This window comes from Saccopteryx leptura, chromosome 11 (genome assembly GCF_036850995.1).
Source record: "Saccopteryx leptura isolate mSacLep1 chromosome 11, mSacLep1_pri_phased_curated, whole genome shotgun sequence".
NCBI lineage: Eukaryota > Metazoa > Chordata > Mammalia > Chiroptera > Emballonuridae > Saccopteryx > Saccopteryx leptura.
The window spans coordinates 67,895,990-67,914,062 of NC_089513.1; the positions used below are offsets into that span (position 1 = coordinate 67,895,990).

Below are 18,073 nucleotides of genomic sequence, written 5' to 3' on the forward strand. Positions count from 1 at the left end.
GCCCAAACCCAATCCTTTTCTGACATCAAATTCTGTTATGTTCTGTACATTAAATAAACTGAGCTTTCAAGAGAGAGAAATAAAGTAATGGGTTATATCTACATTTACAAAAACAGGAGAGAAGAAAAGAAATAAAGGACAGAGAAAGAATGATTAGAGGGTGCTGAGATAGCAGTCTAAGCAAAAGAGAATTTCTAAAAGTAGCTGATTGCCCTTGGTGTGAAATGCTATATAGAAGTCAAGGACCAAAAAAAGAACACTGGGTCCAGCAACTCTGGAACCACTGGTAACTTCAGAGAGCCATTTCTGCAGAATAAACACTAAAGCTAAATCCCACAGGGGTAAAGAGCAGATAGGTAATAAGGAAATGATACTAGTAGAAGTATAATGTCCCCTAGTTTGGTGTTTGGGGGAGGAGGGAGAGAGGGAGAAAGGAAAAGGGGGGGGAGAGGGAGAAGAGGGAGAGAGAGGAAGGGGGGAAGGAGGGATGGGGTAGGGAGAGGGGAGGATGGAGGGAGAGGGAAGGATGGGGGGAGAATAGAGGGAGTGGGGAAGGAGGGGGGAGGATGAAGGGAGGGGGGAAGGATGGAGGGAGGGGAAAGAGAGGGAGGGAGGAAAAGGGACAAAGTAGAATGAGAAGTAATTTACAGAAAGTTTTATGACTGAGGTAAAGTATTTCCTCCTTAAGGACAAGAGAAATAAAAATATTTCTAAGGAGAAATCTATCAGAAGAGAAAAAGGCATAAAAAGACATCTTGGCCTGATCTGTGGTGGCGCAGTGGATAAAGCGTCGACCTGGAAATGCTGAGGTCGCCGGTTCGAAACCCTGGGCTTGCCTGGTCAAGGCACATATGGGAGTTGATGCTTCCAGCTCCTCCCCCACTTCTCTCTCTCTGTCTCTCCCTCTCCTCTATAAAAAAAAAAAAAAATGGGAAAAAAAAAAAACTTAAAAAAAATTAAAAAAAAAAAGACATCTTGATGTAGACAGGATAATATAAAATCAAGAATAAGGATCTCTCTTCCTCAGATTCAATGGAAGAAAAAAAAGGGAAGATTTCTGAGTATGGGAAGAAGAGAAAAAGATTTCATGTCAATTTCAATCCTATTAAAATGTGGGGATTAGATACTTGTTTAAGGACAGGGAAACAGTTGGAGACATACTATTGATATATAGAAAACAGCACAGAGAATATTGAGATGAAATTAAGAATTCCTGAGGATATAACACATCTGGGTGCAGCAGACACTGCTGTAACAATTGCATGACTTTCTGTTCTCATTTCTTAGCTAAGAAAATAGTGAGAAAAGCACATATGAGGGTTATTCGGTGTGGGAGATCTCCAAAATAAGAATGGATAGTGACAGGGGGGATTTATTCGGGGCAACACTAGAATCCATGTAAACACAATAAATTAAAAAAAGAAAAACTAAAAGAAAAAGAATGGGTAGTGACAAACTGAACAGGAAACAGGTTAACTCATTCACTTCTCACAATTCTATGAGGTAAGAACTATTATTTCCATTTTACAGATGAAGAAATTGAAGCTCAGAGATGTTAAATAACTTGTGCAAGGTCACACAACTAGTTAAGTGGCAGAGCTAGGATTCAAAGCAATTATCTAGTATGGCTTCAAAATAAGTGTTGTTAAACAATATTCTATAGTGCCACATTGTCATTACATATTTAAAATATCCTGACATTTTTCTTTCTATGCCACAATTTTACAAAGGAGAAATCAAGATATAGTCCAGTTTATCATTTTTTAATCCAAGAGGCAGTAAAAGAAAGTCAAATAACCCTCGACTTTTAAAAAATTGTTTAGTTCAAATAGTTCTGACTGTCCAGTGAAGCATCTAAATTATGTACAAGTAGCTGTGTGTAAAGGTATCTGTAACAAAGTCATAAATGTGGCTAGTAGCTCTCCTGACAATCTCTTATTTTTAACTATTCAATTTTATTGATTGATTTAGTAGAGAGAGGAAAGAGAGAGAGAGAGAGAGAGAAAGGGGGAAGAAGTGGAAAGCATCAACTCATGGTAGCTGCTTCCCATATGTGCCTTGACTGGGCAAGCCCAAGGTTTCGAACCAGTGACCTCAGCGTTCCAGGTAGACACTACCCGCTGCACCACCACAGGTCAGGCTGTCAATCCTAAATTACTTTCTTCTATGTCTAAGCTAAAGATCTTAGCCTGACCAGGCAGTGGTGTAGAAGATGGGGTGCGGCCTGGGTGAGGACCCAGGTTTGAAACCCTGAGGTTGCTGGCTTCAGCACAGGCTCACAAGCTTGAGTGCGGGGTCGCTGCCTTGAGCAAGGGATCATAGACATGGCCTCATGGTCGCTGGTTTGAGGAAGGGGTCACTTGCTTTGCTGGAGCTCCCCAGTCAATGAACAACTAAGGAGCCGCATAGAAGAACTGATGCTTCTCATCTCTCTGTCTTCCTGTCTGTCCCTCTCTCTGTTTCTCTCACACACACACAAAAAAAGACAAGCTAAAGATCTTTAATGACTTTTTTGGGGGGGGGAGTAAGGTAATTTCTGACAAAATGTTAAAAAGGATACACTGAGATTTAAATTTTTTATGCATTGGGACTTAAAAAAGAATTTTCCATATAGAAGTTTCTATTTATACCCTTTCAAAAATTATTCAGGGACTATAATGCAGAGGAGACTGTAATTAAGAAGAAAAAAGTAATGTTTGGCTGGCAAGCTCCCAAAGGAGTAAATGGAAGAAATCAAGCACTAACAATGAGGCAGGCGGATACTTAACAGTACAGAAGCCATTGGAATAATGGTCTTTCACGTAGGCCCGCAAAGCGCTGTCGCAGGATTCTCTCCAAGACTTCAGACCTCCATCTGCTTCCTCTGCCTGGGGGTTACTGGCTTCCTTCCGTAAGTGATCAAACTTAAAGGAAATTTTGTTTCTTGGATCTAAAAATCTGCCATTACCCAGGTCACCGTGTTCTGTAATTAAAACCTTCAAGAGAATAATTACAAACATGAGTAATTCTGTAAAAAAAAGACAGTTCTTGACACATTTTACAAAACGATTAAAAATTCTGAACTTTTAATTTTGTCAGATTACTTTCATATCAACATTTCAATCAAGTCATTTTTATTCATATAAGAACATTATGCTAACGGCAAGTCAAGTCTAACCTGCAACATTACCCCATACTAACAATACCATATACACTGCTCACAGAAATTAGGGGATCAGGGAACGTGCAGGTCCTCCAGGACTGTAGCCTTTTGAGAGTGCACTTTCACCAATGAAGTAAGTTGGTTTTGCATCTCATTTGCACAACTGAACAACCTTTTTGACATGTTGTTTGCTTTTCTGATGTTCTTCTTTAATAAAAAAAAATCAAATGCTTTTTTTATCGCTTCATATTCATTTTGGATTACCCCCTAATTTTGTGAGCAGTGTATTTCTTGTTTTTTAATATATTATCCATGTTTATACTTTATATGTAGCTGTAAAAACTTACGTGTACACTTTTGTATTCTATATTACATATTTTATGGAACTTTTCTAGTAATTATACTTAGTATTTAAATAAATAGGTAATGCATTTGCATGGATCAGAAATGAAAAATAGAAAGTAGAGTATTTTAATCACCTTTTTCTTCAACCTACCAGATTCCTAACAAATTTCCCCTTCCCCACAGGGTAACTGACTTTATTAGAGCCCCAGCTGGCAAGCTACGCACATGGGTGCCACCTGATTCTGTATATAAACCTTTACTGAACGCTGTGCGACTTGTTTTTGCATTGCCGAGGCTGCTCCTGTTCTCATGGCAGAGTTAAGAACTCAAGACTGACGGTGCTCTGCAAAGCAGAAATATTTACTATCCAGACCTTTATAAGGGGAAAAAAAGCCCTTATATTCCTGATTTAGAGTATTCTTTCAGCATTCTGTTTTTACAAATACAAGTATGTATTCTAGTTTTCTTCCCCTTTTTCTTTTTAAAAATGTTTTACTGATTTTAGAGAGGGAGGGAGGGAGGGGGAAGGGGGGAGGGGAGAGAGAGAGAGAGACATAGATCTGTTCCTGTATGTACTCTTAACCAGGGATCAAACCAACAACATCTGTAACATCTGTGCTTCAGGACAATGCTCTAACCAAAGGAGCTATCTGGCCAGGGCTTCCATCTCTTTCTTTTACAGAGAAACTAGCTTACTAGACTGTACTTTAAATTTTCTTTTCTTTTTTTAAAGTGAGAGGAGGGGAGACAGTGAGACAGATTCCTACATGTGCCCTGACCGGGACCCACTTGTCAATCCCCGTTTGGGGTCCAATGCACAAATCAACCAAGCTATCCTTAGCATGAGGCCGATGCTCAGACCAACCGAGCCACTGGCTGCAAGAGGAGAAGAGAAAGAGAAGAGGGAAAGGGAGGAGGAGAGAAGCAGATGGTTGTTTCTCAAGTGTGCCCTGACCAGGGATCAAATCCAGGATGTCCACAATGGCTGACTGAAATGTCCACGTGAAAGGCCACACGTGGAGGAGGCCAGGGGAAGTAGCCAAGATGGCGCAGTGCTGAGGGAGAAGCCAGTTTGTGCAGAGAGGAGGATATGGGGAACAGAGGTAAATAAGCCTGGTGAGCTAGAAACCTTTGATTCTAGGAAACTCGGATAAGCCAGTAGCTTTGTGAGCCCTGAATGAGTGGGTTTTGGAACCCAGTGTGTGTTTTTACTTGCCCACTGAGTGCAAGCTAGGATTAAAGCTAATGGCCCACCAGTTCTTCACTCAATTGTTTCATTACGGACTGTCCGAATCAAATGCGAACCTGCACTGGCCAGGTGGCTGTGATGGTGGCTGTGACTACTGGCTTTACAGAAATGTACATTAATAAACTTAGAAAGGCCTGTAATACAGTGTTATAACTATGCTAATAATAAAAATATCTGTTGTTTCCATATACTTGAATAAGAACACCTGTTTTTCCAATAAATTGAATGTCTCCTGTTCTAACTAAAGAGATTTAGAAATAGGTAGAAAACCTGTATAAAACTATAAACGGAGTCTGACCTGTGGTGGTGCAGTGGATAAAGTATTGATCTGGAATGCTGAGGTCGCTGGTTCAAAACCCTGGGCTTGCCTGGTCAAGGCACATATGGGAGTTGATGCTTCCTGCTTCTCCCCCCTTGTGTCTCCCTTCTCTTTCTCTCTCTCAAATGAATAAATAAAATCTTAAAAAACAAAACAACAACAACAAAATGAACATAAAAGGAGCCAGATAACTACACCTGACAAGCTCAGAGGAGGCCTTATCCTCAGAGACCTAAAGAAACCACAGAGGATGGTCTGAAATGAAAACTTCCTAACTCAGAGCAATGGTGGTTAGTCATATCCTAGGCCAGCACCGTCCTTGGCAAAAGTCAGTCAATTTTTACCTTGGCTAGCCTCCTGTCTTTTTGCATCTAACATACCTTTGGAAGGTCAGGGTAACTTCCTTTTTTCCAGATCCAGAACCCCTAATTGTTATTATCATGTTAATTGTTAACTGTTAACACTCCCACCAAAGTGAAAGAAGTATGAGTCTATTCCTTTCCCTTTTTATCCAATCCCAGAGACTTCCCCCTTTGTTTTGTCCTGCCTCCCTAATCTGTCACTAACAGCTTTCATAACCCCATTGTGTCTTCTCTTTTGATTCTAATGTATAAAATAAAGTGCAAACCTATCCCTTTTCTGGAACATTTTCTCAATTGGTTGAGATTTTGAAATTTTGCTTCCTAGCAATTATCAGTTTGGCTTAAATAAACTCATAAAAATTTTTATAGGTTTGGATTTTTCCTTTGTCAACAAAACTCAATTCCTTTTATTTTCTTGTTAGGGGTAGCTCTCCTTTCCTGTCAAAAAAACTGCTGGTATTATTGGAGAGGAAGAATTTCCTAGTAGATAGAATGTTTATAAAAGCTATGAAAACTAAGACACGAACTCTTTCAGCATCTTATCTTCAGACCTCTGCTTCGGTTTACAGGGTCTCTACTATACCTTTCAGACACAGCCCATGTAACGGAAACAATTCCTACCTGATCTTCATATCCTTCTATCTTCACAGGCGTGAACTGATCCATGTTATACTGGGCAAATGCACTGTTTTAAAAAGGAAGGAAAAATAAAGGTGTGTGTGGGGGAGACAGAGAGATAGTTATACATACACACAGGTGAAAGGTGTTTCACACAAAAGTGGAGGAGGATGTGAAAACACTGCCTGGTCCCCCCCCACTAGTGCTCTCAGTGCCCCTCAGCCCCCGCAGGCACTCCCCCCTCCCCACCGCGTCTCAGAAGTGCCCACAGCTCTGAAATGTCCTTTTCCTCTCCACTCCGAAGCTCCAATGCAGCTCCCACCTAGACAATTCTTAAACTGGAAACAATCTGATTATTGTAAATTATCAATGATTTTAATTGATTAGACAGAAGCTTTCAGTAGTTAAAAAAAGTCAATTGATTTTGGAAATGTCATCTTCTTTATTATGGAATCTGAGGCAGGACAGGGTAGCAGAAATAACTTAATGTACTAGAAGGCATCTGACATGGGGACAGGTGAGGGGAGAGCTGAGCAAAAGTCAAGTGTCAAAGGAGAACTTACGGCACAGTAGAGGTTATTAAAAAACGGATACGAATAAATCATCATGCCTAATATTACTATATGTTCAGTGCTAGATTTATAAAGCTCTGCATTTTCAATGGCTTCCTAGTACATCTTTCAAAGTAAGTGCAAGTAAAAGAAAGGCAAAAGAAAGATGGAAATAAACTTCAGGGTAAGAAAGCATAATACACTTATATTCTTATGAAGTATCAGTCCTGTCCCAGAATTCACCTGCCAAGGGAAAAGTTAAACATCTCCTCAGCCCAATTTTAACCTGATAAAACACCTGCTAGATCACTTCTTTTAACCAAAGCATTGAACTTTTCAAGAGAAACCAAAGTAACAAATATTTAAGGCTAATCTTCAATCTTCTCATCTTAAACTGTTGTCTTTTGATGAATCATTTCCTTGTAACACAACATCCCCATGTAGCAAAATAAGTTCTAAACACACTGGCTCTTCAGAAAGAAATATAGATTTTTTAAAACCCTTTATAAGTAGGGAGTAAATAAGTACTTCATATCAGGATATGTCCTAAAACTACAGATTACAAATATCAACACCAAAATTTGTTAACATGGGGTCTTGTAGGTTCTGCTTTGAGTCCATCCTCAGAGTGTGACTCTGCCTCCTTCCACCAACCCTACCACAATCACTCCCGGTGAAACCACCCCACTCTTGTCTTCTAAGTACTCATTTACCTCAATCTCTGCACCCCTGCTGAGCAGCCAGTGATCATTTTAAATAGAAGTCTGATCATGCCATTCTCTGCTCAATACTTCCTAATAATTTCCCCTCTCTCTCAGAATAAAACCTACTCTTTAACATGGTCTACAACACCCTCCTTAGCCCAGAAGTGCTCGGAATTATCAATGATTCTGGTGGAAATCCAGGAAGGAGGGTAAATACCAGGTTGTTCCAGCCGCCTTTATTTTCCATAGAAGGCAATAGTGATTACTGAGTGCTAACTATGAGCAGTAGGGTCAAGGAACCAAAGTACCTCGTTATGGAAATAAAACTGAACTCTCCCCTTGTGTGGAAAGTATTTGGGCACAAGACAATTCTCCTTCAGCAAGGGATTCTCCAAGAATCTAGAGTCCATAAGAACTAGAATATTTGTAAATACAAAGCTTTATTGTCAGTGTAATTTAAACAATTGAAGCATCTGAACTACACACCCAATTCTACTGTCACTCAAAACAGGAAAACTGGCTCAGAATGCAATCAACTTTGGGCCTCAAGGTTCCACTCCCATCCCCTTTGGCAGTGAAGTACAGAGTAGATTTATTTTGGGTAGTTCGCAAGGATAGAACTAAGATCAATATGGCAGGCAAATTGAAGAACTTGCCTTGTAAATTCGTTATTACTACAGCTAGTCCTCGATTTACGAACACGATTGGTTCCAACAGACTGGTCGTAACATGATTTGGTCTTAAGTTGAGTAGGCTATATGTACAGTACTGTGAAATAATGTTATAAAAATCTTTAAGTCATATTTTATCATAATTCTTTCATTATTGTTATATATCATAATCTTTTGTTCATTTATGCCATTTGTATCATCTCTACACCAATTTGTTTCTTATTTTTACATTCATCGGGTTTAAGTAAAATGCTGCATTACCAGTACAACTGGTTTAATATTTGCAAAACATACAAAATTACAAAATACAGGGGCATACAAAAATACAAAATACAGGCCTGACCTGCGGTGGAGCAGTGGGTAAAAGCATCGACCTGGAACACTGAGGTCGCCGGTTCGAAACCCAGGGCTTCCCTGGTCAAGGCACATATGGGAGTTGATGCTTTCTGCTCCTCCCTCCCTTCTCTCTCTCTGCCTCCTCTCTCTCTAAAGTGAATAAATAAAAGATCTAAAAAAAAAAAATACAAAATACAGGTGTAAAAATATCATAGGAAACATTTTATTGGCCGCTGGTGCTTGGCTGTGGATCATTGATGTCATTATCTGAGGCAGCAGTTGGGGTTACCAGAGTTGGTTTTTCATAAACATGATGAGCTTTGTCTGAATTGTATGTTTCTTTTTTTCTTCATAAATTTCACGATACGGATGAAACACATTGTGCGCCATCCGTTCAATCCTTGCAAATCGTTCGATGTTTGGGTCCATTGCTTCGAAATGTATAAGAAGTTTATTCAGTAAAGATAATCCTGATAATCCCTTAGTGGTGAACTTACTTTCTGGCTTCTCCTCTTCCCTTTCTGCTTCTCTTCTTTATTCTTCCGCCACTTTCTTCTTCCAGTTCGATTAGCTCTTCAATTGTAAGTTCTCTGAATTCTTTGACTAGCAACTCTTTGACATCTTCCATTTCACACTCCAAAGAAAGGTCTTGAGCGAGTTTTACTATTTATTCCCCTGAATCATTTCAAGTTCATGTTCACTGTCAAATCCGTCAAAATCATTAACATAGCGCTTAACACGATTTTTCCAGATGCCACTCATGCACTTTGTCGTCACAGCCTCCCAGGCGGTAGCGATATTCTTGATACACATCAAAATGTTGTAGTGTTTCCAAAAATCTCGCAATGTTAGTTCTGAGTCAGCATCTATAGCGGATATTGCTTGAGCGAAGGTGATTTGGAGATAGTTGGCCTTTAATGTAGCAATTGAACCTTGGTCTATAGGCTGGATGAGTGGAGTCGTGTTTGGCGGAAGAAAAACAAATTTTACATCTGGATAGAGATCACCTAGATGTGGTGGGTGTCCAGGTGCATTATCGAGTAGCAATAAAATCTTGAAAGGAATATCTTTCTCCAAACAATATTCTCGAACTTGAGAAATAAAACTGTTCAAAAACCAGTCTTCAAACAGTCCTTGTGTCATCCATGCTTTATGTTGAGGACGAATGTAGATGGGCAGTGTGTGCTCGTTAACATTCTTGAACACACGGGGGTTGTCTGAGCGATAAATTAAGAATGGCTTCAGCTTAAACCCTGCGATGTTCCCGCCAAGCAGCAGAGTTAGCCTATCCTTAAATGCTTTAAATCCCGGCATGCTTTTGGCCTCTTTGTGAATATAAGAGCGTGCTGGCATCCGTTCCCAAAATAATCCAGTTTCATCAACATTGAAAATCTGTTCTTCTAGATATCCCTCATCTGTAATTAATTCATCCAGACTATCAACAATCTTATGTGCTCCTTCCTCATCCGCACTCCCTGCTTCTCCAGTCACTCGAACACTATGCATTTGGAATCTCTTCTTGAATCTCTGGAACCAGCCAGTGCTTGCTACAAATTCTTGACTGTAATCTTCTCCAGCACACTCCTTCAGAGTCTGAAATAGACTTCTCACCTTCATCTGCACAGTAAAAAGACTTAATGGTGTCCGTTTTTTTTATTTTTATTTTTTTGTATTTTTCTGAAGTTGGAAACGGGGAGGCAGTCAGACAGACTCCCTCATGCGCCCGACCGGGATCCACCCGGCATGCTCATCAGGGGGTGATGCTCTGCCCATCTGGGGCGTTGCTCTGTTGCAACCAGAGCCATTCTAGCGCCTGAGGCAGAGGCCATGGAGCCATCCTCAGTGCCCGGGCCATCTTTGCTCCAATGGAGCCTTGGCTGCGGGAGGGAAAGAGACAGAGAGGAAGGAGAGGGGGAGGGGTGGAGAAGCAGATGGGCGCTTCTCCTGTGTGCCCTAGCCGGGAATGGAACCTGGGACTCCTGCACGCCAGGCCAACGCTCTACCACTGAGCTAACTGGCCAGGGACTTGATGTCCGTTTTTGAATTTGATCTTCCATCCAAATATATAACAATTTCTCCATTTCGTGGATGGGCCAGCTTCATTGCTTTGTTATAACTGTTGATCGCATGGGTGCAGAACCTTTCACAGCTTCACGAATTCTTTCTTAATCTTTCAAAATCGTCAACATAGTCGAGTGTGATAACTTCACATTTACTTTCTTTCCTCCTTCGTACTGCTTAATTACCTTCATTTTCGTGTGGAAATCGATGGCCTTTCTTTCCTTCTTGGCAGGCTGAGGCGTAGACAAAGACAATTTCCTCTTGGTAGACATCTTGGGAGGGGTTTGATGAAATATATCCCAGGCACAAAACACAAATTGCTGTACCGAGTCTGGGATAACAGTTAAAATGGTGCACGCGGAGATGGTTGTGCTACCGGAAGCTGGTCCGCACTGTTGTACGGGCAACACTTGTGCTGCCAGACATGGAGCAGTCGTGGCTAGCGATTGTGGTCATAAAGTCGAACGGTCATAAGTTGCATAGGTCGTAAGTCGATCAATACCTGTATAAGTGCTCAGATTGAATAACCATCTGCTTACAGAACGTACATAAGATTCTTCCATTGAAAGGGCAGAGGGGACCTGGCCAGTTGGCTCAGTGGTAGAGTGTCTGCCAGCGTGTGGATATCCAGGGTTCGATTCCTGATCAGGGTAGACAGGAGAAGCAACCATCTGCTTCTACACCACTCCCTCCCCCTTATTTTCTCTCTCGTCCCCTCCTGCAGCCATGGCTCGACTGGTTGAAGCACATCACCCCTGGTGCTGAGGATGGCTCTGTACAGCCTCCACCTCAGGTACCAAAAACAGCTCAGCTGTGAGCACGGCCCCAGAGAGGCAGACTATCGGCCCTAGACAGGGGTTGCAGGGTGGATCCCAGTCAGGACACATGGAAGAGTCTGGCTATCGTCCCTACTCTCACTTGGAAAAGGAAAAAAAAAGGGCAGAAGAAGGGATTAAACTAGCAAATCATGAATGTCTTTTTCTATGACAGATTCTAAGTATCTAAGAGAAACTAGCATTAAAAGGTATCTTTAGTGTGTACCTAAATCAATGTATAATTAGGATATCATTCATGATAATTATAGTGATGGTGTGCACATTCTAAGTTTTTAGAATCTGGTCCCTGTTGGAATCCATGGGAGTCTGAAAAGACCAGAGTAACAGGCTTTATTGAAAGGAAAAAAGGAACCCTGCCGGGCTGACTCGCAAGGGAGAGTCGTGCGCCAGGCACAGCCTGGGACTGGGTTTTAAGGGCTTTTGGGAGGGTGAATGAGACAGGTCATGGGGCATTAGCCCACTGGCTGCTGGACCAAGGAGGGTCTTTTATAGACGTGTGCCAGGACTTTTTGGCTTGTGATGTCAGACATTCCTTTACGATTAGTCATTTGCCGCGAGCCCTGAAAAGAGACTTACTGGCAGGAGTAAAGAAATGAAACCTAAGAGTCCCAAAATTAGTTAAAAAACCCAGCATGGACAGAGCAAGAGTAAAAGATTGTTTTCCAGGCAGCAGCTCTTAAAACCATCTTTATAGGTACCATCTAAACCAGGCATCCCCAAACTACGGCCCGCGGGCCGCATATAGCCACCTGAGACCGTTTATCCGGCCCCCTGCAGCACTTCCGGAAGGAGCACCTCTTTCATTGGTGGCCAGTGAGAGGAGCACGTATGTGGCGGCCCTCCAACGGTCTGAGGGACAGTGAACTGGACCCCTGACTAAACCAATTATATTTCATACCAAATGCACTCGTGATAATTATCTGATGCTCTGAATCAAAATCCTTGTCCCACCTCCCCACCCACCCTTTCTCAGACATTACCCTATTATGTATTCTTCTGTACAAAGGCACTATGGGCCAGTTGGATACATAGTAACTGAAATAAAACTATATTGAAAAGTAAAGGAGAATAGTGATAAACCCAGATAACAGGGGGCCTTGACAGCTGAGTGTTTAGACTGAAAGAAGAAACAACAGAAACAAAATAAATTTAAAAATACCCACACCACTGTAATGTTTTTTTATTTTATTTTAGAGAGAAAGAAAGAGAGAGAGGAGAGAGGAGAGGAGAGGGGAGGGGAGAAAGGGAGGGAGGGAGGGAGGGAGAGGAGAAGCATAAACTTGGAGTTGCATCACTTTGCTTGTTTATTTTATTTTATTTTATTCTTTTTTTTTTTTTTTATGGCAGCGTGAGTAGAACACTCTACCAAGCAAACTTCACAGGAACTCCCAAACACGGGTTGGTGAGGACCCACTGTTGGCAGCCACAAGAATCACGGTTTCAGCACCGTTCCAGATAGCTGAGATGCGGGGTCCGCTCCTCGGGTGGCCGGCCGAGCTGACAGGACAGAGTCGCGGGCTCGCAGGACGCCGAGGGAGGCGCATCCATGCGGAGGCGGTGTCATCCCGCAGCCCGGAGCGACAACGGCCAGCAGCCGACTTTTACTTGTTTATTGATTGCTTCCAATATGTGCCTTGACCGAGGGCTCAAGCCAAGTCAGTGACCTCTTTCTTACTCAAGCCAGCGACCTTGGGCTTCAAGCCAGTGATCATGTCTTACTCAAGCCAGAGACCTCGGGCTTCAAGCCAGTGACCATGGGATCATGTCAATGATCTCACACAAGCTCAAGCTGGATGACTTTGCGCTCAAGCCAGAGACCTTGGGGTTTTGAACCTGGGGCCTCAGCATCCCTGGTCAATGCTCTATCCACTGTACTACTTCTGGTCAGGCTTTAATTTTTTTTTTCTTTTTTTTTTTTTTTTTTTTTTTTTTCATTTTTCTGAAGCTGGAAACAGGGAGAGACAGTCAGACAGACTCCCGCATGCGCCCGACCGGGATCCACCCGGCACGCCCACCAGGGGGCGACGCTCTGCCCACCAGGGGGCGATGCTCTGCCCATCCTGGGCGTCGCCATGTTGCGACCAGAGCCACTCTAGCGCCTGGGGCAGAGGCCACAGAGCCATCCCCAGCGCCCGGGCCATCTTTGCTCCAATGGAGCCTCGGCTGCGGGAGGGGAAGAGAGAGACAGAGAGGAAAGCGCGGCGGAGGAGTGGAGAAGCAAATGGGCGCTTCTCCTATGTGCCCTGGCCGGGAATCGAACCCGGGTCCTCCGCACGCTAGGCCGACGCTCTACCGCTGAGCCAACCGGCCAGGGCTTTTTTTTCTTTTTTAAAATTTATTTTATTTTTATTTTTTTACAGTGACAGAGAGAGAGTCAGAGAGATGGATAGATCGGGAACAGACAGACAGGAACAGAGAGAGATGAGAAGCATCAATCATTAGTTTTTCGTTGCGCATTGCGACACCTTAGTTGTTCACTGATTGCTTTCTCATATGTGCCTTGACGCTGGGGCTGCAGCAGACCGAGAAACCCCTTGCTCAAGCCAGCGCCCTTGGGTCCAAGCTGGTGAGCTTTTGCTCAAACCAGATGAGCCTGCGCTCAAGCTGGCGACCTCGGGGTCTTGAACCTGGGTCCTCCACATCCCAGTCCGATGTTCTATCCACTGTGCCACCGTCAGGTCAGGCGGCTTTAATGTTTTTAAAGACAAAGACAAAATGAAAATGGTAATTTTATAAAGATGAATTAGCTTGATAGTGATAAGAAGTCAATGACTATAGAATGATGACACTATTACTCTATGGTTAATTCTTACAATAAAGTTACTTTATGAGTATCTGCAATTCTTTGGGAATCTGAGAAATATTTTCATTCATCAATACCAGCCTTATTGTTATATAACTAGCAGTTAAAAAAAAAATTCAACAGGAGCTAAAAGAACTATAGAATAAAACATAAGAGCCAACATTAAACTCTGCTATAGTGGGGAAAATCTGCACCGAAATAAACAAGTAAATAAAAGCACATATAACAGGCCTTAAGGAGTCGACATTGTAGAGAAACGTGTTTTTGCCAAGACAAAACTGCTAAAACCAACTGCTTTCTTTGGAAAAGTTTAAACTTAGTGTTCAGGGTGCCAGTTTACTATCAACATAGTTTATCCAATGTTAAAATAACACTGTAAGTAGATTTTAAAAGATACTTACTGTGCTGCCCCTTCCCTGAGGAGATTGTCATTATTGAGTAGTAGCCGGACATCTGAGAAAGAAAAAAATGTTAAAAGATGTTTAAGTCACAATGTTCAGTCGAGGACAAACTTGAGAGATTTCGGCAGATTTCTATATTAAAGTTAAAAATAAATCAGACTTTGTAAGGCTAAGGTTAGTGTCTTTGGAAATACTGGATCTAAAAACGCAAATAGATGCTAATGTTCATAGATCTGCATATAATTATTTGTGGTACAAAAATAATTCAACATTAATTATCAAGGAATTTCACAGCAAATGAAAAACATGGTTTACAGAAGGTTAAAGTTAGGACGGTTAATTCTGTATCTAAAGCATCCTTTAAAATTAGATGAAGAATCACAGGCTTGTCTGTAACCTCATTTCAGGCATGCTGGGCACAATTCAGCCAGTGGCAGTGAAACTGCTAAACATATTTTTCTTTGAATAATCTAATGTGGGGCCTACAATCTTTTTCAAAAGATGTGTATCAAGATTCTAGTCACTTTTCTTTTAGAAGACCAGGGTCCTTGTTGCTAGAAACTGCCAAGAATTAGCTACAAGATGGGAGGCTAATTACTACAAACCAAAGGCCATTGACTCTCAGAGCTTCTGAAAGAAGGGGCTGGCAGAGGCCAGCTGTGTAGCAGGCCAATAAATACCAGCCCTCAGGCCACAAGTTGCTTCCAATTCTTAATTTAATGATTTGGTATCAATTATTTTCATGATGTTCCTTGTAAAGTACATTCAGTTGTCAAAATAAAACAAGGACCTTCCAACTGCAAAGACCATTAATGTTAAGAATTTATCTGAGCTAGTCAAGTGGGGTAAAGTTCAAGTCCAAGGAGAATTTTCTCAAAGCTCAGTTGTTAAAAATTTACATTTGGTCAATATGGAAGAAAGACTAGGGAAAGAAAGGTTGCATTTGCTTCTCTTTGCTGTTAGAGCTCAAAATATGTACACAAGTCTATAAAGAAGAATGTCTTGAGTTTTCTTTTTCTTTTTTTTGTGTGTCAAAGACAGAGAGAGGGACATACAGGGAGAGAGATGAGAAGCATCAATTCTTCGTTGCAGCACCTTCATTGTTCATTGATTGCTTTATCTTATGTGCTTTGATTAGGGGGAGGGGGAGCTCTACGGCAGAGTCAGCGACCTTGGGCTTCAAACCAGCAACCTTAGGGCTCAAGCCAGCAACCTCACAGACATGACTCCACACTAAAGCTTGTGACCCCATGCTCAAGCTGGTGAGCCCATGCTCAAGCCGGCGACCTTGGGATTTTGAACCTGGGTCCTCTGCATCCCAGTCCAATGTTCTATCCACTGTGCCACCATCTGGCAGGCATGAATCCTTTTTTTCTTTTTGTATTTTCCTAAAGTTGGAAACAGGGAGGCAGTCAGACAGACTCCCGCACGCGCCCACCGGGATCCACCCGCATGCCCACCAGGGGGCGATGTTCTGCCCCTCTGGGGCATTGCTCTGTTGCAACCAGAGCCATTCTAGCGACTGAGGCAGAGGCCATGGAGACATCTTCAGCGCCCAGGCCAACTTTGCTCCAATGGAGCCTTGGCTGAGGGAGGGGAAGAGAGAGACGGAGAGGGGGAGGGGTGGAGAAGCAGATGGGCGCTTCTCCTGTGTGCCCTGGCCAGGAATCGAACCCAGGACTCTTGCATGTCAGGCCAGCGCTCTACCACTGAGCAAACCGGCCAGGGCTATTCTTTTTTTTTTAATCTTATTTTTTTTTTTTTTTATTCATTTTAGAGAGAGGAGAGAGACAGAGAGAGAAAGAGAGAGAAGGGAGAGAAGAGCAGAAAGCATCAACTCCCATATGTGCCTTGACCAAGAAAGCCCAGGATTTCGAACCTGTGACCTCAGTGTTCCAGGTCGATGCTCTTACCCACTGTGCCATCGCAGGTCAGGCCAGGGCTAGTTCTTAATCTAATGATTTGGTACCAATTATTTTCATGATATTCCTTGTAAAGTACATTCAGTTGTCAAAAATAAAAGAAGGAGGCCCTGGCCGGTTGGCTCAGCGGTAGAGCGTCAGCCTGGCGTGTGGGGGACCTGGGTCCGATTCCCGGCCAGGGCACATAGGAGAAGCGCCCATTTGCTTCTCCACCCCCGCCCCCCTCCTTCCTCTCTGTCTCTCTCTTCCCCTCCCGCAGCCAAGGCTCCATTGGAGCAAAGATGGCCCGGCGCTGGGGATGGCTCCTTGGCCTCTGCCCCAGGCGCTAGAGTGGCTCTGGTCGCGGCAGAGTGACGCCCCAGAGGGGCAGAGCATCGCCCCCTGGTGGGCAGAGCGTTGCCCCTGGTGGGCGTGCCGGGTGGATCCCAGTCGGGCGCATGCGGGAGTCTGTCTGACTGTCTCTCCTCGTTTCCAGCTTCAAAAAATAAATAAATAAATAAAAGAAGGAACTTTTAACTCCAAAGATCATTAATGTTAAGAATTTATCTGAGCTAATCAAGTAGGGTCAAGTTCAAGTCAAAGGAGAATTTTCTCAAAGCTCAGTTGTTGAAAATGTAGATTTGGTCAATGTGGATGAAAAACTAAGGAAAGAAAGGCTGCATTTGTTTCTCTTTGCTGTTTGAGCTCAAAATCTATACACAAGTCTATAAAAAAAGAACATCTTCAGTTTTCTATTCATTATTTACTCCTTATAGTAAATGTTTATATGTTCTCCTAGGTAGTCTTTCTCCACATCATTAATTTTATCAATGGAGATGATTGATTGTTCTACAACGTGTAAGGCTCTAGGTCAAGTACTGATGATATTACAGTCTTTCTCAAGAAGATAACATCTTGTAAAACTAGGATTTCAAAATAAAATTGCTGAACTGAACCAAGATGCACAAAGATTATGATTTTACTGAAGGAGGACTTTAAGATGAATTAATGAGATTATGATGATTGCTTTTATCACAAAGTACAACATGCCTCATCTACTATATATTTTCATACTGCATGCTGTGGTAAGACTATATATTTTCATACTGCATGCTGTGGTAAGACAGTAAGGGTATAATATGGAAGGTTGTAAATGCATTGAAATAGTGATTCCCAAAATGGCTGGGACTCAGAGTCACCTGGGAGAACTGGAAAATCAGATCCCACCCCAGCTCTAATGAACGAGAATCTTGAGGGGGTGACAACACTGAAATGTGTATATTTAACAATTTTCCAAGATGCAATTTGTTCAGCCCCAATGGTTCTAGAACGTCTCCTACTCTCTGGTACTTTCTAAGTGAAAACACAGAAGAAATTTAAACTATGATTTATAATGACAAAATTAAAACTATGAAATCATGCCCTGGCCGGTTGGCTCAGTGGTAGAGCGTCGGCCTGGCGTGCAGGAGTCCCGGGTTTGATTCCCGGCCAGGGCACACAGGAGAAGCGCCCATCTGCTTCTCCACCCCTCCCCCATTCCTCCCTCTCTGTCTCTCTCTTCCCCTCCTGCTGCCAAGGCTCCATTGGAGCAAAGTTGCCCGGGCGCTGAGGATGGCTGTATGGCCTCTGCCTCAGGCGCTAGAATGGCTCTGGATGCAACAGAACAACGCCCCAGATGGGCAGAGCATCGCCCCCTGGTGGGCATGCCGGGTGGATCCCAGTTGGGTGCATGCGGGAGTCTAACTGCCTCCCCGTTTCCAACTTCAGAAAAATA

General features: G+C 42.7%; 1 protein-coding gene across 1 annotated transcript in view; it reads right to left on the minus strand.

Moving 5' to 3' along the window:
• Positions 1–18,073, minus strand: part of CAPZA1 (capping actin protein of muscle Z-line subunit alpha 1) — a 44,781-nt gene that overhangs the window by 13,297 nt on the left and 13,411 nt on the right. The window contains exons 3-5 of the mRNA XM_066352864.1: positions 14,399–14,450; positions 6,039–6,102; positions 2,769–2,975 (exon numbers count right to left, since the gene is read on the minus strand). Coding sequence (XP_066208961.1) covers positions 2,769–2,975; positions 6,039–6,102; positions 14,399–14,450 — 323 coding nt within the window. The remainder of the gene's footprint in view (positions 1–2,768; positions 2,976–6,038; positions 6,103–14,398; positions 14,451–18,073) is intronic.